This window comes from Fulmarus glacialis, unplaced genomic scaffold (genome assembly GCF_000690835.1).
Source record: "Fulmarus glacialis isolate BGI_N327 unplaced genomic scaffold, ASM69083v1 scaffold351, whole genome shotgun sequence".
Taxonomy (NCBI): Eukaryota; Metazoa; Chordata; class Aves; order Procellariiformes; family Procellariidae; genus Fulmarus; species Fulmarus glacialis.
The window spans coordinates 37,535-61,340 of NW_009194477.1; the positions used below are offsets into that span (position 1 = coordinate 37,535).

A 23,806-nucleotide genomic window follows, 5' to 3' on the forward strand; every position below is an offset into this window, starting at 1 on the left:
AGCTGGTGAATGGAGCACAAGTCTTATGAGGAGCGGCTGAGGGAACTGGGGCTGTTTAGCCTGGAGAAGAGGAGGCTGAGGGGAGACCTCATCGCGCTTTACAACTACCTGAAAGGAGGTTGTAGCGAGGTGGGGGTTGGTCTCTTCTGCCAAGTAACTAGCGATAGGACGGGAGGAAATGGCCTCAAGTTGCACCAGGGGAGGTTTAGATTGGATATTAGGAAAAATTTCTTCACTGAAAGAGTGGTCAGGCCTTGGAACAGGCTGCCCAGGGAAGTGGTTGGGTCACCATCCCTGGAGGTATTTAAAAGACGTGTAGATGAGGTGCTTAGGGACATGGTTTAGTGGGCATGGTGGTGTTGGGTTGATGGTTGGACTCGATGATCTTAGAGGTCTTTTACAACCTTAATGATTTTAGGATTCTATGATTCTAAGGCAAATGTATGATAGCAGGAATATTAATAAATATTCCATACTTCCTATATTTGTAGTTAAAATGGCAAACATATTTTTCAACATTAGACAGCGCCAATTTTACAAAACATTACTAGTGAAATTTTCCCTTGCCAGCTCAGCGGGGACTCTGCATTTCAAAATTATACCTAGGAACACAAGATCTGTCTTACTGGCACAGGCCAGCTTCTAGGAACTGACTTTTCAGTCTGCAAGGTTATAAAAAGTTCTGTCAGATACTTTTGCATCAAGGCAGGTCAAGTTAAAGTTAACTCCAAATTGCTTCAACGGAATTTGAATTACTTCTTCAAAAGTATCAGGGATGCATTAACTATTTTTTCCCATTTCATACCACAAAGAAAGGTGCTTAGCAGTAACGAATTCTGGTTATTTTTAACAGAGTACTTGAAAAAACAAAAGGGAAGCTTCTCACTAAAGCTGTACTGTGGATTTACAAATTGCTTAATTGTATCATAACAACTAATTGTTAATTAATTGTATCATAATAATAACAAAGAAAGCCTAGCAACTGGTGATTTATAAACTTAAGTGAAATATCTCTTTCAGGCACAATCACATAGCCAGACATCTTTGGTTTGATTAAACATCTACAGTCAACTAGGGAATCAAAATTTTCAGTTGATAAAACTTAGCAGGTAAGTTACTACTACCGTAAGATGGATTTCTTATGCAATTTCCCTTGATTTCATGGTAAATCAAGGGCATATAAATTATGTAACTAACAGTTTATACTCGCTATCAGCTGGTTAACAAGAAGAAGCTATCCCAGCCTATGATGTATCCTAGAGTTGTGCGTAACTAGGGAAAAGGATTTGGGAAATATAGTATATTCCAAGCATTAGCAAGATTAAGAAAATAAAAATGCTCACTTCAGAAAAGAAAGCCTAGCAACTGGTGACAAACATGTAGTTTTAAGCAAACGGTGCTGTCATTATTCTAATGATCCCAAACAAGTTTGCAGAAAACCAGGAAATGTTCACTTGACTTTCAAAACAGTTTTGGGGGATATCAACCATCTGATGTCAAAAATTAAAAATTAAGAGCTGGAGTGACTAGAAGTTCATGTTTTCTAATATTATGTTACTATAAATAGAAAGATAATCCACAACACTTAACATACTTTGTCCTGGTTTCAGTTGGGATAGAGTTGATTTTCTTCCCAGTAGCTGGTATAGTGCTGTGTTTTGGATTTAGGATGAGAATAATGTTGATAACACGCTGATGTTTTAGTTGTTGCTAAGTAGTGCTTACATAGTCAAGGACTTTTCAGCTTCCCATGCTCTGCCAGGTGCACAAGAAGCTGGGAGGGAGTGTAGCCAGGACAGCTGCCCCAAACTGGCCAATGGGGTATTCCATACCATATGATGTCATACTCAGCATATAAAGCTGGGGGAAGAAGAAAGGGGGGGACATTCGGAGTGATGGCGTTTGTCTTCCCAAGTAACTGTTACGCGTGATGGAGCCCTGCTTTCCTGGAGATGGCTGAACACCTGCCTGCCGATAGGAAGTAGTGAATGAATTCCTTGTTTTGCTTTGCTTGCGTGCGCGGCTTTTGCTTTACCTGTTAAACTGTCTTTATCTCAACCCATGAGTTTTCTCACTTTTACCCTTCTGATTCTCTCCCCCATCCCACTGGAGGGGAGTGAGCGAGTGGCTGTGTGGTGCTTAGTTGCTGGCTGGCGTTAAACCACAACGTACTTAAAAGTTTAAATATGCCCCCAAAATACTTCTATTATTATACAAATTAAACAGTTAAACATACTAATAAAAGCAATATGAAATTAAATAATTTGAATCTCATGTCTTTAAAAAAATAATCAGAGAAACCAACAAGGCAATAACATATCTTGTTTGAAACAAGTAGTCCTATAGAAAAGTCCTTGCATTTACTCATTATTTAAAAAAAAAAAAAAGCACCAGCAAACAAACCCGCAAACAAAAATAATGTGTAAACATCAAATTTTTGACCAGTATCTAGATGAATTACAGGCTACACAGAGTTCTGCCTGTTTTACGGGGAAGCTTTAGGCCAAAACAAACATTCATGCTGGACATTTTATAAAAATCAGTTTGTAAGATAAGCTGTTACCCAGGATTGAAATACCTTGTTAATTGCTAAAGACAATGTTTAACAAAAGTGGTTATCTAATATTTAAAAGGACAAAGTTTAGTCTTTTTTTTAAAAAACTATTTCTGTGACCCCATATTATTTGACCAACCTTTTCTAACAAAAGAAAGACAAGGTAACCAACAGCATCTTATGATTGCTTTTACATCCAGTTTTATTTTTGTGCATGCATTCTCATGTTGTTAACAAAAATCAGCAATTTATCTCCTAGTTGCATTTAAATCCTTCATCAAATATATATTTAACGCTGAAATTAGGAACTGAAATTGGCAAGGGCTTAGCAAGAAAAAGGAGATATTCATGTATACGAAAAGGTCATTTCTTCAGTGGTAAAATATTTCGTGTTAATTTTGTACAGCAAAAAATTGTAACCATAGCCTGATTTTGAGTAAGAAAGAGGAAGGCTAATTAAAGAATGAAGCAACACATTGCAAAGACTTATCCTTTTCAAACCTTACAGTTTTCAGCAGTTTTCTGCATTCTAAAAGAAAATACAGTGGATGTTGTATCATGTTTGCATTTATCTCTTTCTGCAATGGCTTAATAGGACTAACTGTGACTTCAAAATATTTTCATAAGAGGGATTTTAAGTAATACGGACCTCTTACATTTAGGTTAACATGTCTGCACTGATATAAGCTAAAGCAAGGTAAGTCTAAACCCTACATGGAATAAAAGTCGATCACTGAAACTCTAGCCATGCAGAGAACAGCTTTGATGAACTAAATAGGTTAAAATATTTAGAGGCAAAAGTACACATTTAAAAAAAATTAAAAATCCTGCCCAGCTGAAGAGCACCACTTGAGAATTAGGAAGAGCTCAGCCAAGGAATTTTGTTTCATAACCCTAGGTTTCACAGTTCAGTTAATGCAGGTAGGATAATAAAAAAACCTTCAGATTAAGGTTAATGGTGTTCTTTAAAGAGACCAGTTTGATACAGCGTACATTTGCTGCATTCTGGGAGAGAAAAAAAATTTCTTTCAGAATACGTTTGCCTGAGAAGGAATCAATTTAATATTTTCTAATGATCTCCCCTAAAAGGCTGTCAAGGAGTTGCTCAAGAAGTGATAAATTAATTTCCTTCAAAAAAAAAAGTTTATCAGGCAAATATGTATTATCTTTTATATTTAGATACATACTTTGCTTTTATTCTTTTCTTTACAGTCCTTACAGTCAAAGTCTGAGGTGGGTGGCTTTTTATTGCACAAAGAATTAAAATGAAAATGAAAAAAGAATATCGGTTAGTCTGTAGATTGAAAAAAAAAAAAGAGTCCATAAAACGCAGGCAGGGGAAATATTTGCAAAGTAATAGATGCCCATGTATGCAACTGATTCTAATGAATCAACTTGTTAGTCAAAATATTAAGTCATTGCTTATGTGGAGGGATGTCCCTGCACAGGTTGGTTGGTGAGAGTCTACAGCAATTGCTTAGCATCAGATCTGCAAAGAGTCTGGCTGTTAATTCTGCCTTATCACAATTACCTATTGGGTATTTACTACGTAAGGTACATAGTACAGGGAAGGCCTTGATAAAACTAATGCTTACTTGCAAAAAGTAGGATGGGTCTAATGGGGCAACTAGCAAGTTTCTATCTTGCCAAGAATCATTATTGGTAGGTTATTTTCTGAGGAAATAGCTGGCTTAAATGCCAAACTTTAATATAGCTGAAGGCAAGCTAAGCATTCACCATTCTTTAAAAATAAAAAGCAAATACACGGCTGCTGAAGGATACAGGAAGGGGATGGGCATTCAGAGTATGGCTACTGGGGGGACACACAGGTATGTATGCCAGATAGCTCCATTTAAGAGAAGGCAGAAAGGATAAGGGGAAAAGAAAAAAGCTTGAGGAAGTAACATAGTGAAGCCCTGGGAAAAAACAGCAGCACGAATTAATGAATTTTTGGTTCTGACTGACTGGCTATTTATGTTGCAAGCAAGGAATATGCCTGTGAGTGATTAAGTCAAATAAACCTGTTCTTATTCTGTGAATAACTAATATGGCAAAGAAATACCTATTTCATCATGAAAATAGCCAGTCAACTGGAATACACTTAGTCAGTACACTCCCTACTTCATAATATTGCCACATGAACAGGAAAGAGGAAAGAAGGTGACCGACAGTGCATTCTTCAGATCTTAAACGTTTTGTATTTCTTCTCCCTTAGACAGGACTTCTATATGACTAGACAGAACCAACTACCTTATTAGAACAGATATACCACACTACGAATTGTGATTTGTCGTAGAACCTGGACATTTTTAGTCTTAAAATTATTTCACTTCTAAAGTCTAAAGTTCATTTCTAGTACACCTTTAAGAGTTGACCTGATGCTCATGTCTCAAATGGATTCAGTTCTTACTACACTCCATTCATTATCAACTACACCAGTAAACAGGCTAATTACCACTAGTAAAGCCTGAGAGATTTTGTTTAGTGCATGAGAGACTGAGTCTTTTTCCACAGCATGTCTCTTCTGTTCAATTCTTGTACACCTTTCCTATTTCAGTTATTCTCAAAGTACCGGTTGCTTCCAGGATTTTGCCTCAGCTCTTTCAAGAAGTAAAGTCTATCAATTTGTTACAAATATGGAAGCATGACATAAACAAGTTTCAGTAATTGTCTTGATTCCCATGGCAAGGTATCAGGACCGAGGACAGATTTTCATTTTCAGATACCTACTGTTTCTTCTCAAATGCTTCCTGGCAACACTGCTGAGGATTTATAATAATCCATGAGAAATTACCTGCTGGTATGCCATTCCAGGCAACAAGCAGGCAAAAGAACACATACACCTCATCATAATGATGCTTAGCTTTCCAAATTTGTGGATCTGTTAGCTTCTTTTGTTATCAGGAGAGAGACACACACATATGGTACCACCTCTACCACATGAGGCGAATTGATGCATATACACCATGTGTCTGATGCCTCACTGGAGAGCTGGGTTTACTGGGCATTTGTAGAATGGGTATTTTACTGAAGTGCAACATAAGTGGCATTTTCCCAAAGCCAACGTATTTACTAAACAGCGTATTCACACAGTTAGGCCAGTTTATACGCTGGAGAAACTGTTCTCGTGTGCACTAGTCCCATGCAAGCAAAGACAGCAGCCTGGAGCAGGTCATTACCACGACCAGAACAATTCCGTAAGCCTGCAGGCCACCCCCACGAAAGAGGGTTGCAAGGTGCGTGCCACATGTGTTGCTCTGAGCACTTAGGCCAAGCACTCCCTGCTTTCTCAGATTCAGGACAGAAATTGAATTACTGCTTTAAATGGATAAAAAATTAAGAAGAAAGTAACATGGGAAAACAAGAACATCATCGCTATAATACAAATAAAAGTGTGTTTTCCCGCGTTCTATACTGCAGACAGAAACAACCACAAACTGAATTAAAGATAAAGTTCCTAAAATCTGCTTTCAAATACAGAATATGCCAGCGCGGCGTTTCTGGTCACAAGTCTTGGACACCATTATGGAATAGACTCCGCAGAACGTTAATCTGGAGGCACAGAAAAAAGAGAAGTGGAAGTCTTACCCCTGCGGTTCTTGGACGGTCTTGTTTTCCACTTTCTGTTCACACTCTTTTATCATAGAGCTTAAAATAACCTAAGACACATAAGGAAAGAGATATACATGACATATTTTCTTTTGCATTAACACTTTGTATGAAGTTTACTCTGCAACTAATTCTGACATTAGCAGAACTGTTTAAAAAGTTTCTCTATTGTTTTTCAAGTGCATTTAAATTCCAGCTATCTGATAATGCCTTGTGGCTAGAAACAACAAAACCATTCAAAATACTTTAAGGAAGAAAATGTTTTTGAAATAGTTACAGGAGTTCAAGACACCCTCCTGCTTCCCCCCTAGCTTCTTAAAAGCAAACTCACTGTTGTGACACACCTCCTTATCTTCCTTTTTTCAAACAATACTTTTATTTATTAGCAATTAACTTTGACATACATTCATCTTCCCTTTATTTTCCTTTAGAGAGTTTTCAAGAATCTTTTAAAATTCATATCTTTACCAACATTATACAGGAAAGAAAAAGCAAGGAAAGAAAAGAAAAAGGTGCGATGGCATCCTGAGACAACATCTTAATGGAAAGGAAGTGCTAAAGCGAACTTCGTATTATTTCACTGGTGTCTTCCAGAGTTTCTATGAATCAAGGCTTTTTTTCTTTGCTTAAGCAACTGCAGCGTTAAAGGTTTCTGTAGAATATTTAAGACTAAAAACACCCCCACACTGGCATTTTACATTTCTCCAGCATGCCAAAAATAAAGGAATGTTTCCCAATAGCAGGCTTTAAAAGAAATCATACAATTCATTGGACAGGTATGTAACTCCCTGCCTGCCCACAACAGTGCTGTTTTAACACATTAACACAAAAGCATTTGAAACACTTAAGCAAAACAGTTGCAATGCAGAGTGTGAAACTATGAACATATATATATACACACACACACACATACCACTGCATAAATGGAAATTTTCTCTGCTCACAGCTCAGGAGAAAGCTAAGCACTTTCTCTGAGACACTAAACTTAAAATCTCAAAGCTACAAGCAACTAAAATTAGTAGTGTCTTACCAAAACCTGAATAAAGGAAAAAACCTAATTTCAATCTCTAAAATACAGATCAGTCACTAATGGTTACTATGAAGTGATAACTATTTTTAAAATTATCTATATAGATAAAAAAAGCTGGTTTCTGTCAAATCCCTATTAGACAGCTGCAGCACAAAATATCCTTTGAAACCATTTATTACACTGATAAGATGTGGCCTGGTCTGCAGATCTGTGCCACTGTTCACTCTATTTCTCTAAAAGTATTACTTCAACATTTCAAACAGTTTGGGTAGCAGGTGTTATATACCCTTGAATGTTTCAGAAAGCAGCATTCAAACCTCCATACGAGTCTAACAGGACTACAACTCTTACTGCTAAATTTGCTGTCCTTCACTTACATAAAATATTATGCAAGTACTTAAACTGAAGAGTACAGAGGTACAAGAGAAATGCATTCAGAATTCCAGTGAAGAAGCAAGCTTTTCTTTCTGTATCAAAAGAAAACTGAAATTTTGAAGCACAGTGGCCATAATTTTTGTTACTTAGCATTTCTACCTGTGCATTGGAGTACTTCTACATTTTTGTACATCTATCTGAATCTAGATGTTCCAAATACCAACAATATGAAGTCTTGATCAAGGGGGAGAATAATTCAGCAAGGACCCAGAATCATTTGAATACCAGGATGGAGCCCCCATCCATTGCACAGCTCCTTCTGGGAAGGTTGCATAATTCTTGGATGAAGTGGAGCAATTCTTCCCTCTTCCCCAAATTAATTTGTCTTAAAGTTCAGGGTGAAACAGAGGAAAGGTATAAATACAGTGTCATATGGCAATTTTACATGATGATATTGCACATACTGCTCATACCTATTCCCTTGGGTTCTCTTTGTTTGGTCATAGGACTGACTATGAAATCATTTAGACCTCCTCTAAGAGAGGTATTTTAGAGATGTAACTCTAAATATAGAGACATTTAAGAGACAATGTGCTTAATTATTATAAACAATACTGCAGATGGACTAAATATTTTTATCAAGCACTGATTATATCTCACTGTCGTGCAACTCAAAATCCAATTATTTTGAAAAGAAATAGAAGGCAAATGAAGAAGGGTGAAGAAGGGACTTGACACGGAATTAGAGATGCTGGCAAAGTATCTGAAATGTCTGCACAAGGTGAAACGTTTCTTTTAAAGATGAGAGGGTCTGGCTTAAATGCCCAGCTTGCACTTTTGTTTATATGAATGAAAGGAAAGCAAATATGAGGGATAAGTGGTAAATGCTGCCTGACAGGATCACAAGCCAATTCCACAAATGTTACATTTCCAAGATGAGCATAAACTGTGTACTGATGTTAGAGTCACAAGAGCTAAGGCTCTGTGAATGAGAAAATGTGTTTTTGTAACTGAGATGCCATATGAATTGTGAATAACACCACAGTGACCAAAATAATGAGAAAAGAGTTAATTCTGTTTATGCAAATGTCTAACTATTTGAAACAGTAAATCACATTTACTTTAGAAAACATAATTTTAAGACAGAAGGCTTGAAAGACAGACACTAGAACTAACTGGGCCTCACAGGTTTCTATCATGGTGCCTACAAACATCCTGTTGTAGCAATGAGCTGATTAAGCACCAGATTTCCATTTCTACAGTAAAAGCTGTAGTGAGTTTTCTAACCCACTGGAGCAGGAGTAAATATTTTTAAATTTATGTTTCTCTCTGGCTAAAAAAATAAAGCACTTGGCATTATGCCTGAAGCCAATTAATCACAGTGATGCAGAATGTGGTAAAGGAGGATTGAGAGCTGTCCTTATTTATTTATTTTTAATCCTATTTAAGCCCTCAGTTCCTTCTCTGGCTACAAGACTCAAACTCAATCAAATAAGCTCTTCTGTTCTAATTCAGGGCATCTTTTGAACCGACTATGCCCTTAAACCTTAGAAGTTGCACTAACTACTATACAAAAATGAAGTATTAGTATTTGTATCAGTTATCCCGTTAGTGAATATGACAGAACAAAGAAAATTAAACTAAATTCAACTTCTGCCTACTGCAGCTTTCAGATATATTCTTAGACTTCCCAAAAGACAATACATTTCCCAGCTCACTCTGAACACAGAGTATCATCAATGCCAGATCTCCTCCAGTGCTACTTGTGGTAAGGAAGTGCAATTCTGTTGCCTTTGACTGATGCTCAGGTCACTACTGACACAGCCCTCTGAAGTCAGATTCTTTCCTTTTAGGTCTGAAAGTTCCTCAATTTAATTCACCCTCAGTTACACATATTGTAAATTTATAAAATAATATAGTAATATACAGAAAATAAAAGAATGAGACTATAGGCTATTAGACTGAAAATATAACTGGAAGAAGGGACTGTGTTACCAAATGTAAGAACTTAGAACTGCTAGAAGGATACAGTTGTCTCAATTAAGTCATTTCTGCAAACATAAGGAAAAGTAATTACTTTTCTCAAGTACAAAATAATCCATGGAAGTGCAGTATTAACCTTCAAAAACCAGAAAGATGTTCCTTTGTACATTTTGATTAAATCTTTTCCTCCATCTCTTGAAATGTTCGTACTGTCAAGATTTTCCCAACATGCAACTAAACTACATCTCTCATTTTCAGCTACTGACTTAATATCTATGTGTTTCAACCTCTGTTAATGTTCATCCTCTTCAAGTATTTACAAAAAAGTGCATAGACATATGGCCAAGATTTTAAGTTTCTCAAGTCAGCCTCTCCCGCTAACTCTTCTCTTTTGCTACTTTCTGTAAGCTCCTTCTACCAGAGAAGATCTTCTTAGTTCCCATGTTGTCCTGTCTGCTTATTATAATTTGCTTTTTACAATTCACAGAATCACAGAATGGTTGAGGTCAGCAGAGGCTTCTGGAGGTCGTCTGGTCCAACCCCCTGCTCAAGCAGGGCTACCTACAGCCAGTTGCCCAGGACCATGTCCAGATGGCTTCTGAATATCTCCCAGGATGGAGATTCCACCACCCCTCTGGCAACCTGTGCCAGTGCTTGGTCACCCTCACAGGAAAAACGTGTTTCCTGATGTTCAGAGGGATCCCCCTGTGTTTCAGTTTGTGCCCACTGCCTCTGGTCCTGTCACTGGGCACCACTGAGAAAAGCCTGGCTTCATCCTCTTTGCACCCTCCCTTCAGGTATTTATATACACTGGTAAGATCCCCCCTGAGCCTTCTTTTCTCCAGGCTGAACAGTCCCAGCTCTCTCAGCCTCTCCTCCTGTGAGAGATGCTCCAGTCCCTTCATCATCTTCGTGGCCCTTTGCTGGACTCTCTCCAGTAGGTCCATGCTTCTGTACTGGGGAGCCCAGAACTGGACACAGTACTCCAGATACGAAGCGCATCCCATGTATTTCAGGACTATACTTTCCTCATCCTTGCCTATCATTTCTCTCCTGCACTCCACCAATTTTCGTCTGCATTTCCTTGGATATACTGTGGCCATTGATTTTAGTGTATCCTTGTTTTGATGAAAAAACAGATAGCCATTTCCTTTTTCTTCAGTCTACAAGGATCTGTGTTTCAACATGTATTTCTGACAGTTGAATATTTCTCTGCAGAGGTCCTCGGCTTAGAAATACATTTTAAAAGATTTTACTGTTTTTCAAATCATGCGACCTATTCCTTATCAGAAAAACCCTCAATGCTATGTTTTGATACCACTTATGAGTAGCTCTCCTTAACTTTCAGTTTTAAATACCATTACATTTGAACTTTTGCTGCCACCTGCATCTCATACTCAGCAAACATAGCTGCTCACCTCATGTTCTGGCGACAGATGTTCCATGTCAGTTCGTAAACACTTAAGTCCTGGTAAAAAGTGATTGACCATTAAATCCTCTGAAATAACTAAAAACCAGGTTGTTAAGGTATTATAAGGATTGTCTTCTGAAACGATACAATTTTTTTCTGTCTTCTGATAATGTTATTCTACTGAACACAGGGACAAGCTAAAGCAGCAAAACCCAAGAAAACATAACAGCATTTGGCACTTCATGACTAATAAAAAAGAAAACAGTTCTGAAACATATTTAACTTCATATATTTCATACATCCATACTATTCCTTTAATATTTTTTCTTAATTTACTGGTTAAGACCAAGGGCATTGTTTTTGTAGCTTTTTATTTTTTTAAAGTATCTATCATTTCCACTGTATTGGGTCTGGCTGAGATGGAGTTAATTTTCCCCATAGCAACCCTTGTAGTGCTGTGCTTTGTATTGGTAGCTAGAAAGGCATTGATAACACACCCGTGTTTTGGCTTCTGCTAAGCAGTGCTGGCACAACACCCAGGCTGTCTCTCCAACATTCCCGCCTCACCAGTAGGCTGGGGATGGGCAAGATCTTGGGAGGGGACATAGCCAGGACAGCTGACCCAAACTGACCAAAGGGATATTCCATACCATATGACATCTGCTCAGCAATAAAAGCTAAGAAAAGGAGGCGGGGGGGGAGGGGGGTGGCATTTGTTATTACGACGTTTGTCTTCCAGAGCAACTGCTACGCATATTGAAGCCCTACTTCCTGGGAAGTGGCTGGACATCGCCTGCTGATAGGAAGTAGAGAATAAACCTTTTGTTTTCTTTTGCTTCCACACGCAGCCTTTGCTTTTGCTTTATTCAACTGCCTTTATCTTGACCCACAAGTTTTTTTCCATCTTATTTTCTCTCCCCACCTTGCTGAGGAGGGGAGTGACAGAGCAGCTTGGTGGGCACCTGGCATTCAGCCAAGGTCAACCCACCACATCCACCTTCTGTGAAAACCTCTTCTTTATGCTGACCAGATCATGTTTTACATCACACATTCAAAGACAAAATTAGTTATTTCTCAAGTATTAATCTTCTCCCCCCAACAGAGAATTAACAGCTAAACTTCCCCTAAAAAAAGGATACAACAACAGGAAAGAGCACTGTAGGCTTCAAACAGGTGGGTAGCAATATCCAGTCTCTTTGAATCCACAGACTGCTGGTTGTTGACCAAGGCTAACTTGTGCAAGTGTGGAATAACAACTGTAAAAGTAAATACTGGACTAAGTATTCGAAATTGCTTTCTGTAGACTTGCTTAGCATTAAACAGTTGCTAAGTGGCAATCGCAGGCATCTGAAGCATCACACATCAGTGTAGAATAAGAACTGCAAATAATGGCTTTTGATGGGACTGCCCTTGTGGATTTAACTGATCAATTCAAACTTGAAATAACACTGTGGTAACACCACCTAAAATAAAAAGGTACCTCAGAATACCTTTGAAATAGTAACAGTTTACAGAAAATATTTTGCAACATTATTACTCTCCTGTTGCTAAAGCTGTCTAAAATATGCTTCTATTTGATAAATACAGCTGATAAGGTAGTGACAGAGATATGCACGTCATGAGAAATCTTCACTGACTATAGAGGAAGCCTATCTAATGAAGTTAGCCTGCTAAACTAGATGTATGCAGTTGGGAGGCACGATAGCTCCTCACATTTTGTTTACAAGTATCTTAAAAACAGTCTTAATCAACTTTGCTCTTCTATGTGCTTTACATTTCAGGGCCATGGAAAAAAGCTGTTTTGTTAATCTGGGATGCACTTACATTCAAGATATGTGGAATATTTGAAATTTATATGCTTGCAGGGGGTGAAGCAATGGGGGAAGAGGGGGAGAGGAAGGCATTTTACATGTCAAGTAATTCAAAAAAAGACAACTTCAAATTTGCTCTGCAGCAAAGTGAACAGTTCCCTCCGGCTCTGAAATCATTCATCAGCATGTGCTGGTGTTCTATATACACACCAAAGTTAGGTAAAGTGAAAATCATATTAGCAAAGTCTTAAATACTGGCACATATCAAACTCTGAAAACAAGAGACAAAAAAAAAAAAAAAATCAACGTAACCAACGTATTATTAGCTTTGGGACAGAAAGAGGAAGACTGCATCTTCCACTGATGCAACTTACATTCATCTCTAAATCTGGGCTCAGCATTAGGTCCAACTCTTCCAAATGTTTTTATGATTTCTGTATGTAGAGAATGTTGGTCTTGATACTGAGGGTCCTCCAGGAAAGATGCCAGCTGCATTTTTACTCTTTCCAGAAGCTTAAATATTTCCAGAGAAATAAAAAGTACACAAAGGAATGAAGATGCTAGAAACTGTTATGGTCAGTCCAGAGTATGTCTATAACCTTCCATATTTCAGATGATAAACCTTGGACCTTCTGTTAATTTACATTTTTTTCTGACAGGATGTCCCAAACTCTTCGATGCAGCTCTACATTTTAAAGACTGTTAACAGTGTTTTAGTCTGATCTATCTTTAACTATAGACAGGTGCTTCCATATAGCCGGTCTTTCCTCCTGAGGTTTCCTTGGTTTTGATACTCACATTTTTCTACCTGCTATTAAAATTTCCCTCTTACTATTAATAACTTCGGAGTTTTCCTCTTTAATTAGAACTGAATTCACGTTATTTTTTTTGTAATGTATCTGAATTACATATGCTCAATTTCTGCAGAGGACAGATGCAAAAGTTAGCATCATAAAATCAATGGAATTAAAAAGGTTTCTTGAACTAAAGGCTAGAGAAACTGGAAATACAAATATATCTAAGATGACATAAGTATTTAATTTGTATTTAAAGTTGTAAAAATAACATTTCCTGATACATTTTGGAAGGCAATATTACCTCTGTACTCTAAGGCTTATTATAATTAGTGCAATGGATATCGTAATTTTTGTGTGGTAACAAAAGAGTATTCCTCCCAAATTGATTATAGGCATGCATTCCAAGCTACAAAATTGTAACTTATCCATCTTCCAAGTACTTGTGAGTCATCACTGACTTCTTACTCACATTTCCTCAAACACATTCTTTTAGAATATGTTGAAATTACAGGAAGAATGCAAGCTCTGCAAAAAGCTGCAAGGAGTTTAAGAAGAAATTTGACTGTACAGTTATTATATAAAACAAAATACAGTATTTCTACTGCTTGCAGCAGAATCCTGGGTGTCTTTTTCAGAATTCTGATTGATTACCAAAGTTTCATCATTTAAAAAGTAAGGAGGAATTGCATATCTGTATTATCCTCAAGGATTATTTCAGTTATGTCACTATGATGTCTTTTAATGCCATCTTGGACACCATAGGCTAAACCAGCAGATATGACAGGAACTACAAGAGACGTGTGCCCTTCTAAAGTAGTTGGAAGCCAAGCAGGATATCCTAAAGCATCTAAAAAGGTACAATATATTTATGTGGAGGTAACTGAATCCCACCATGACTTTTTGGTTAGCATTTTAAAGTAAAGCTATTTTATTTGGAAATAATGGATTTCTCAACTGTATTGGAGAATGTTTTAAAAAACATTTTGAGCATGGGATTTCCCATCTTCTAGCACAGGCCTCCCCCTCTACATATCTGTTTTTCTTTGTTTATATTTGGTTTGATATTTAGAAGGAAATGTTTTTATTAGTTAAAAGAGGGTTGGTTTGTTTAAAAAAAAAAAAACCATTGCAAAAAACTGGAAACATTGCATTTTGGAAGAGGATATAACAAAGGAAGAAATAATTTCAGTCGCCTTTTTTTTTCCCTCCAAGTTCATTAATAAATTACTGGATTTCTGGATTTACAAAAAATCACCCACTTCTTATGCTACAAAAACAACAGCCTGACAACAGGTGTCTTACCTCTCTCTGAGTAACAGTTTCCATGATGGTCCCAAAAGCAGGAATTGTTGCAATCCTTACTGAACTACAACAGAAAAATAAAGTCTTTAAGAGGTATTAAACATTAAGAATAAAATTAATTGAAAATAAAGCAAAAATTTAAAATTAGTACTTTAAGTTACATTAGTTTCTAGCAATGACAAAACAAAAAAAGCAGACCAGGAAAAAGACAGACAGGATTAACTCAAGGTCTCAATCTGAAACTCACAATTCAGGATCACTGGACAAGGTAACAAGGGCCGGAGCAACCCGCTTGTCAACTAAGGCTTCACTCATGCCTCGAAGAGTCAGCTGTAAACCAGTCAACATGCAATAAAAAATGGTTTGGTAAAATTGAAGAACTGGGTTAGCTGTGACTGAGGACAGGCAGGTAAGACTCTTGGGGTTTTTCTTGGTTTAGTCACCCACACAAGACATTAAAACAATTAAGACTCTATTCATGCTGTAGCATTTATTAGTAACAACCTGTTAGTGAGATTAGCAAAGCATCCCTCCTTAGCTTGAAAGAAATATCACATCAGAATGTCCAGGAAATTAAGTACTACGGTTGTCTATCAGAAATTATACAGCTAAAACTATTTTGTACATCAGTAATGCAGATGATATTTAATTTTGCAGTAGTAAAGCTGATAGCATTACAGAACATATTAATATCCAGCTGTCTGCTAGAAATTATGGAAGCAAATTTCAAAATTGAGAATATGATTAAATATAAAAACCCATAAAAATTAAATGACATTGATTTAAGTTTTCTATTTAAACTTTATTCAGCAGTTTTACCCAGTTTAGTTCTAGGTGTTGCAATAAACTTTTTTATTTACAAATAAGTAATTTAAAAGTTACATTTAAAAGTTACATTTGTAATTCAATTTTTGTTCAGCTAGAATAAGAAACAGAACTGATGGTTATTTCTTCCTAAGTATTAAGAGGGATGCTAGGTATATAAGACAGTCAGGAAACTTACATTTCAGGGTCACTGGAGAGAGTAATGAGAGCAGGAACAACTCTCTGAGCTACCAGAGTTTCATGTACCCCCTTCACCAACAGCTGAATGGTCGGAGCAGGGGGGTATCACAGGTGATGCACGGAAAGAGCGAGCACAGTATCATGGGAAGAAGAACGGCACAACCAAGAGAGAGAAAGAAAAAAACACAAAAAGCAAACCAAAATTAGAAGCTAAGCAAATACTGCTACACTAGTGCTTCATATATGCAAAGGCATGAAGAAAGCTGAAGTGGTCTGGCAATCGGCACAAACCTGACAAATTCAACAATATGATAATGTTTTCTCTATTTTCAGCTATTTTAAAACTTGAACTCTCAACAGTTTAGCAAGTAATTATGTATTGTAATTCAAATTCTAATATAATTACGTATTATACATATAATGATGTATAATTAAATACTAAAGCGATGCAAATTGGAGTTTGACAGTTTAATCTAAATGCTGTTCCTAACTCAATGGAATGGTATTTGTTATAGTAGGTGGCTGTCACATGCAAAAGAGATGTCTTTAGCTAGGCCAAATGCGTGTAGTTTTCCTGCATGATCCCGAGTGGTACCTTTCAGACCTTTTACAGTGTGACAAACAGCACCTTCCCAGATGCCACTAAGCTTTCCTCAAAGTCATTCAGGACTATTTTAGATTTAACCGCCATCCAAGCAGTATGTATGTGAAACTTCCCAAGTTTCCCTTGCTGGTCTATGCAGGGAGAAAATGGAGAACCCTTGCATTATCCATGAAATGTATTTCACTAAGTCTCTTTGCAAACTAAGGAAGAGATGTATTTCTTGCAATACATCCCAAATGTTAAAAGCTGAGATCACAGTGAAATTTATTCTAATTATAGTAAAGCATGGTAAACAGCATCGTTCTGTCTTACAGAAAATAAAACATGCTTTATAATTCAAGTGTCATTCTGAAGTGTTCCTACCCTTGAACCTAAACAGACCAACAAAGCTTGTAATTCAACTATGTGCTTCATGTTCAAACCAGCAGCAATCAAATCTGTTTGCATTAACATTCAAATGGAAAACTACTGACTGAAAACATTAACACAGAAGCAACAGAAACAGCTGGATTGGCAAAGCCATGTAGCAGCATGTCAGGTTACGGCGAGACAGACAATGCAAATCCTGTTTTGATTCCTCTAGATCAATGTGTGATCATTACTTATGCATACTACACCTTAAAAATGGCAGCGCAAAGCTTCCTGCCCCCAGAGGAGAGAAGGGGTAGAATGGCTCCAAATCACTTCTATGTCCTTCCAATCCTTAACAGACTGGAAAGGTTTGGTAACGCAGTCTGGCAGGCCCAAATCATGGCAGTCTCTGTGCTGCTGCACAGACCACTGTGCTGCTCAGAATCTTTATAGTTCTCATATAGCTGTCCTGCAGGTGACATACTCTTTATCTCATTATCTAATCGCTGGGCTTTGCCATTCAGCAGCCTCTGAGATGTCAGAAATTCCTTGAATGAAGATATCTTCCAAAAGTGAAACCAATTGTTACCACCTCTTTACACAGGTGACTTCCCAATTTTACATATTGCCATGTATAATTATGTATGCTATGGCTATCAAGGATGTGGCAATATGATACTATTTTCAAGTGAGAAAAAGTGTCTGCAACAAAGTTGCCTATGCTTTAGTAAAAATTGAAGTATACTAGGAAACAAGCAATCAAATGGCATGCAGGACTGCCTAAAAATAATCAAGGTGCAGTTCAATTTGAAAAGAAACTGCAACCAAGACAACAGCCTGTTGTAACTGAGGTCTTTCACATGTTTGGCTAATGCTTATTAAAAAACCAAGCAAGCTAATTATTAGGAGTATAAAATACAAGCAATATCCTTGTTAGATTAAAACAAAAGAAAGAAAACAAACAAACACCAACTCAAAAATATTTTAAGGGTAACCAAAAATTGCCATCTCCTTTTTTAAGGGAGAGGAGGGGGGGAGGGGGAAAAAAACCAAACACCAAGACAAGGTTGGATGTTTTCAACTGAAGTCTCAGGATATGTCTTAAAGTAGTTGTTTAGTGCTTTATCTGCAATGACTTGCAGAATTGCAGTAAAGAACACTAATGGTTATGTTAAGCGCTCTTTTTTCCAAGGCAGACTTGAGATTTGTTTTTGCAAATGGATGCAAGGTGGCAGGTTCAGCTAGAGGTCCACTGCAAAGCTAACCAAAATGAGTCAAATGTGGAAGAAACGCAAAAAAAAAAAAAAAAAAAAGAGAAAGAAATGGACGGTGATAGTGTAATTAGAAATGTGTCTTTCTAACTTTCAAAAAAAAAAAAGGTAATCTCTTTGTTCAGCAAGTGGAGCATGTCCCAGAGTTTTCGTATATGCCTTTTTTAATTAACACTTGATGAAACGAAGGCATGATGTGGAAATAAAAGCAAACTTATTAGTTAAATGTAACACTCTTTACCCTGAACAAATTTATAGATGTTAAGGGAAAGATGAAGCTGTCACTATGTGGCAAGTAAAGTAATCGTAAATTATTTAATTAAGTTTTACAAAAAATACAAAATTGGTTAAATGTATGCTTTTGCCACCATATTTGGCACCAATGGAAACTAGTTTGAATTACAATGCAAGTGCAGTGCATACACAAAAGTATTGAAAACCAATGACTTGTGAATTAGGCTACTGATGATGTGTTGAATAGTAAAAGCAAATGTTAAAATTCAGAGAGATGCTTGTTTATGTTTATCTACAGACCTAAGCAAACACATTTGACAACGTATTTAATTCTGGTATGAACACAGTTTAGCAATGAAATGCATTTTCATAATCAGAAAGTGTTTTTCAGCATGCAATAATCAGAATGCCACAATCAAGTCAGCAGATCAAAGAACACATACACAGTTACTACAGAAACATCTTGCAAGTGGCTAATGACAAATTGCTTAATGAAAGATGTGCTGTTGAACAGAGAACAGATACAGAAACAACTGCACAACAACTTCCTGCTCCATCACACAGTACACAACTTATTTAAGCCATTTGTAATTTTTAAGAATGTAGTAAGATTATCTGAATCACTGTTTTTAAAAATAAACTCTAGTTTTAAAAAGGTGTAAAAAAGTTCGGATAACACTTACCTCAAACATTCTAGCAGCTGTACATCGAACAAGAGCAGAAGTATGGACAACTCCATACCATAAGACAGTTAATAGCAGCTCATGATAAGCTGGGTTTGCACTAAAAGAAAACAGTTGGGCAATCAAAAAAACCTCCCGAACGCTAAGTATGTTCTTTAAAAAACGTAGGCTCAAGAATCCATTGCTCAACAAACCTAAAACTCCAACATTTATCCTTTCTGAAGGATACATAACATTTGTCTCATTCTGAAGAACATGAAACATGTTGCTGTCTAGAAAATATGTTGCATTTTGAAGTTCTTTTTCTTTTAAAAAAACTTTAAGAATATAATTTTCAGTAAATTATGATACTGAACTGAATGCAAATACGTATCTAGAACACATCATAATAGCATTGAAAATACAAAATTAATTTCCATTTTATTCCTCAATGATGGATTTTTGTGGTTTTTTCTTTGTTTGTTTGTTGGGTTTTTGGTGTTTCTTTTTTACTTCAGCATTTTTTTACCACTACATTTTAAATCCAGAAATTAAAAGTTTAAATCTTGTGAAACACCAAGGAAAAAAGGCAAGTATACCCTTTATTCACTCGAAGCATCAGTTTTTAAAATTACAGCCAGATTAGCAGCTTTTAATGAAAACTTCTAATGTATTTAGATCTAGTCAACTCCAAGGTATATTCTTTACCCCAGTTCCACAAAGGAAGCTTTCAGACTATCAAGAGGAGCATGAGATAGTGAAAGCATGGTCATTACGTCTTCCAAGAATCCAACTAACAGCTTGCGATCTTCTTCCTGAAAGAAGAGTGCACAAATGTTGAATGTAGTAGAAGCGTTGCTGCGGTTGTGATGACCTACAGCTATGAAAGAGACAAACTATGAATGAGAACAAACTAGATTTAGCCTTTAACAATCTTTTATGAACTTAAAAAATGTGGTTTAAGAACAAGAACCTTTCAAAGCAAACACAAGAAGAGACTGTATTTCTGTACTTCATCAACTAAGCACATACTCATGCATAAATTACCCAAATTGTTTTACTAAAGAAACTTTTAAGAAGAGCACTTAAACACTTTCACTGCTCCTGACAGTTTGTGATTGCTTACAGTCCACTAAACATCTGTGAGTTGATGAAGTATTTATTTTTTCCTGTAAGCTACGTATATGCCAGTCCATAACTGCTGGTTACTGGAGGATTAGGTGGTATTATTTATGGAGTGCTTATTTTCGTACTAGGTAACACTAAAATTTTAAACTCCAACTATGCCCAAAATGGCAATTTACCTGCTTATCTTTTTCAATAAATTTTGCAAAATTGTGTTTGCAGGGGTTACAGTTAAATGGCCAAGAACCCATTTATGGAATAACATTAATATCTTTGATAGAGGCACATGGCAGCTGTCAATGTCTGAAAGTTAGCAGTGGTGAAGATGCCAAATGTCATTTTAAGTTTTACTGAATTCAGGTTTTAACACTGATGACTATTGTCTAAATCTAGTAGACAACATGCCTACAGAACTTTGCTTTTAAATGTGTATACAGCTGTCCACTTATTTACCTCTCTTCAAAGCACAAGAGCACTGTAAGTTTTCAAAGAAAACAGTAAGGGTTTTTTGGTAGAATAAATTTTACATATTATTATACATTTAGCAAAGAAACAGAAAAACAAACCTACCTGAATATAACATGTAAGGACCCCTGTTGCATAGATGGGAACTGTGGCTTTTGTTAGCACTCCATTACCTGCCGTGGAATCTAATGAAACGCAGTGAAGAATTTAGGTTTTATATATGTGTGTGTGTGTAATATGTATACTATATATTTTTAATATATATAAGGTAGACTTATATGTGTGTATCATAAGTATTTTATATATAGTCACCTTTTTATACGTACATGAAGAGTTTATATACATATATGCATATATACATGCACACACGTGCTAAAATAATGCTCAAGTGGTATTTGGATTTGAGATTTTATTTGTACTTTACACACAATCTACAACTTCAGAGTGTTCCATTCAGATTAAGATTAGATTTTCAACATTTCAGAAAGATGACAAATTTGAGAACTGCAGTCTGAAAATGTTATTTGAACAAGAGACTGACAGTTTTTTTCCAGTTGCAGTAAAAAGCTACTTACCTATGTTTTCCTCAGACAGTCTTAAGATTTCCTGGAACTGTGGTTTTACCTATACAAAGGATAATGAATCCCATAAGAAGAAAACCTGTTACCAGTGTCAATTAACTTAGGAAAAAATTAAGAATTAAAAAATCCAACTAACCGAAAAAGGACATTTTGAGGGTACAGAAAGAAAAAAGCCTTTAAAAAGCACAGCCATCTTTTACGAAAATTGAAAGTATGACACGAGAGTAAAAATTTCTATTGAGTACCCACACTGAGGTAGCAGTGTTTAGCACTCCTGATACCAAAAGTTGAAGTCTCTTGGCAATATGCTTAGTTGGGCTTTATGGTTTATGGTTTTACCAAGCTATATATCAAAAAAAAAAAAGTTTTAGTTTTATGTCTTTGCTGTCCATGAAGTGCTCTCTTCCAAAATATAGCCGTGATAATCACTCTCAGAACAATTTTATAGAAGCAAGAGTTCTAAAGATAACTTACAGAAGGGGCTTTCAAAGACCAGTGACTGGTTTTAATCTTCTCTTTGGAGGCAGCACATAATGCTAACCCTGTTTCGTAATTTTAACTTTAGGTAATCCTCTCGTGTTTTATAATTTCCCTTTAAAATATTTTAAAATTATACTTAGAAGTTATTTTATTGAGAAAAATGATATATTTCCTTGATAAAAATGTTTAGATGTCATCTACAGAAAGTATTTCGGGCAGGGAAAGCATAATTTTAAATTTCCAATCAAGTACATGCTGGAGTACTTATGTACGCCACAAACACTGAACAATATGCTGTTCTGAAGAAAGAAAATTGTTAAATCACCAGAATTAGGATGATCTCTCCCACTCTCTATGCCATTCACAAAGAAAATATGAAGAATACAGTTTAAAAAAAAATCCCTCCTTGTTGGGCAAGATGAGAAGGCCATTCCAAAATTGTCAAAAACAGAAATCAAAAGGATGCAGAGGTTTAAAAATAGCAGGTTTAAATGTACTTATGGAAAAGCATCAGTGTGACATGCAAATATAAATGGTCACATCAAGTGTGGGTATTCAGACACACCGTAAATATGGAGAATATATATTATCAAGGTACTTGTTTTGTAGAATATTTAAGGTAGTATCTTACCTTAGTGTTTGTAAAAATTTTCCCAAATGTCCTACAAAGTCTCCAGAAAAATCTAGAGAACTCATGGACACAAGCAGTTGATGCTACATTGATCTTGCCAACTATTTCTATAAGCTGTGGTAGCCTAAAAAATCAGGAAACAAAAGGATATTAAGTACTACTCTCACCTTTTGTTTCTCTGCAGTTATACTGTATAAATTTACTGTTTATATTAATAAACACATATGTACAGCACTAATGGTTATAATAAAATTACCTACATGTTCTGTACAATTCCTGACCCTTGAAGAAGGCAAGGGTTTAAGTGCTAGAAAAGTCTGACCTATATTCTCAAACATCTGTTACTGCAGCACAGTGTATTTCATGAGATATTCAGAATACAACAATCTTCACTTCAACAGAGAATTGACTATACTAGTGCAAAGATGAAAGAAACTGGTTTTTTTGAGCAAGTAGTTACCTACACATTCTGCTAGATAGTTGATATTTTCTGAATAAGATCAAAGTCAATTCAGTATGAAAATTAAAACGCCTAAGAAAAAATCAATTTTTTCCTCTTTAATAATTCTTAAACACAATCATACTTAAAATTCTTATGCTTAGCAATTGTTAAACATAATCATGCTTAAGAACTATTAATTTTGACACATTTTAAAATTAGGGATCATAAGATACAAATTAACTCACAGTTGATTGACTACCCATAGCAAAGTCTCCCAGCCTGTGGTACCCTCATGTTCTAGCTGATAGTCATACAGTTGCAACAACACTGCTAATTGTTCGCGGCTTCCAATGATGATGGCCACATCCTGAAGAGGTGATACAGGTCGGGGAAATCTAGTGACTGTAATAGCAGAGAAAAAGCTATCATGAACAACAGAAGATGAAAATACCTTGGAGGTGATGTCAGTAAAGATAGCTAAGAAAGTCTGAAACTCTTTAGTGCTCTCTGTATATGGTTATCAAATTGCTTTTTAAAAATCAGTGAGTTAAATCCATCTCTGAAGCGATTACATAACCCTCACTTAAAAAGAGAAAACGCCGGTACAGGGAGATTATGGAATTATCATCGCCAGCATGGCTTCACCAAGGGCAAATCTTGCCTGACCAACCTAGTGGCCTTCTATGATGGAGTGACTACATCAGTGGACATGGGAAGATCTACGGATACCATCTATCTGGACCTCTGTAAAGCCTTTGACACAGTCCCCCACAACATTCTTCTCTCTAAATTGGAGAAATATGGATTTGATGAGTGCACTTTTCAGTGGATAAGGAATTGGCTTGATGGTCGCATCCACAGAGTAGTGCTCAATGGCTCAACGTCCAGATGGAGATCAGTGACAACTCGTGTCCTGCAGGGGTCTGCATTGGGACCAGTGCTGTTTAATATCTTCATCAATGACATGGATAGTGGGAACGAGTGCACCCTCAGCAAGTTTGCAGACAACATGAAGCCGAGTGGTGCGGCTGACACGCCTCAGGGACGGGATGCCACCCAGACAGACCTGGGCAAGCTTGACGC

At 36.6% G+C, this 23,806-nt stretch overlaps 1 protein-coding gene across 1 annotated transcript in view; it reads right to left on the minus strand.

Moving 5' to 3' along the window:
• Window positions 1-23,806, minus strand: part of KIAA1468 (KIAA1468 ortholog) — a 71,551-nt gene that overhangs the window by 1,938 nt on the left and 45,807 nt on the right. Inside the window, exons 17-28 of the mRNA XM_009587761.1 lie at window positions 22,969-23,125; window positions 22,282-22,405; window positions 21,165-21,213; window positions 20,695-20,774; window positions 19,708-19,814; window positions 19,021-19,120; window positions 15,876-15,958; window positions 14,873-14,936; window positions 13,148-13,286; window positions 12,102-12,218; window positions 10,970-11,058; window positions 6,143-6,213 (exon numbers count right to left, since the gene is read on the minus strand). Coding sequence (XP_009586056.1) covers window positions 6,143-6,213; window positions 10,970-11,058; window positions 12,102-12,218; window positions 13,148-13,286; window positions 14,873-14,936; window positions 15,876-15,958; window positions 19,021-19,120; window positions 19,708-19,814; window positions 20,695-20,774; window positions 21,165-21,213; window positions 22,282-22,405; window positions 22,969-23,125 — 1,180 coding nt within the window. The remainder of the gene's footprint in view (window positions 1-6,142; window positions 6,214-10,969; window positions 11,059-12,101; window positions 12,219-13,147; window positions 13,287-14,872; window positions 14,937-15,875; window positions 15,959-19,020; window positions 19,121-19,707; window positions 19,815-20,694; window positions 20,775-21,164; window positions 21,214-22,281; window positions 22,406-22,968; window positions 23,126-23,806) is intronic.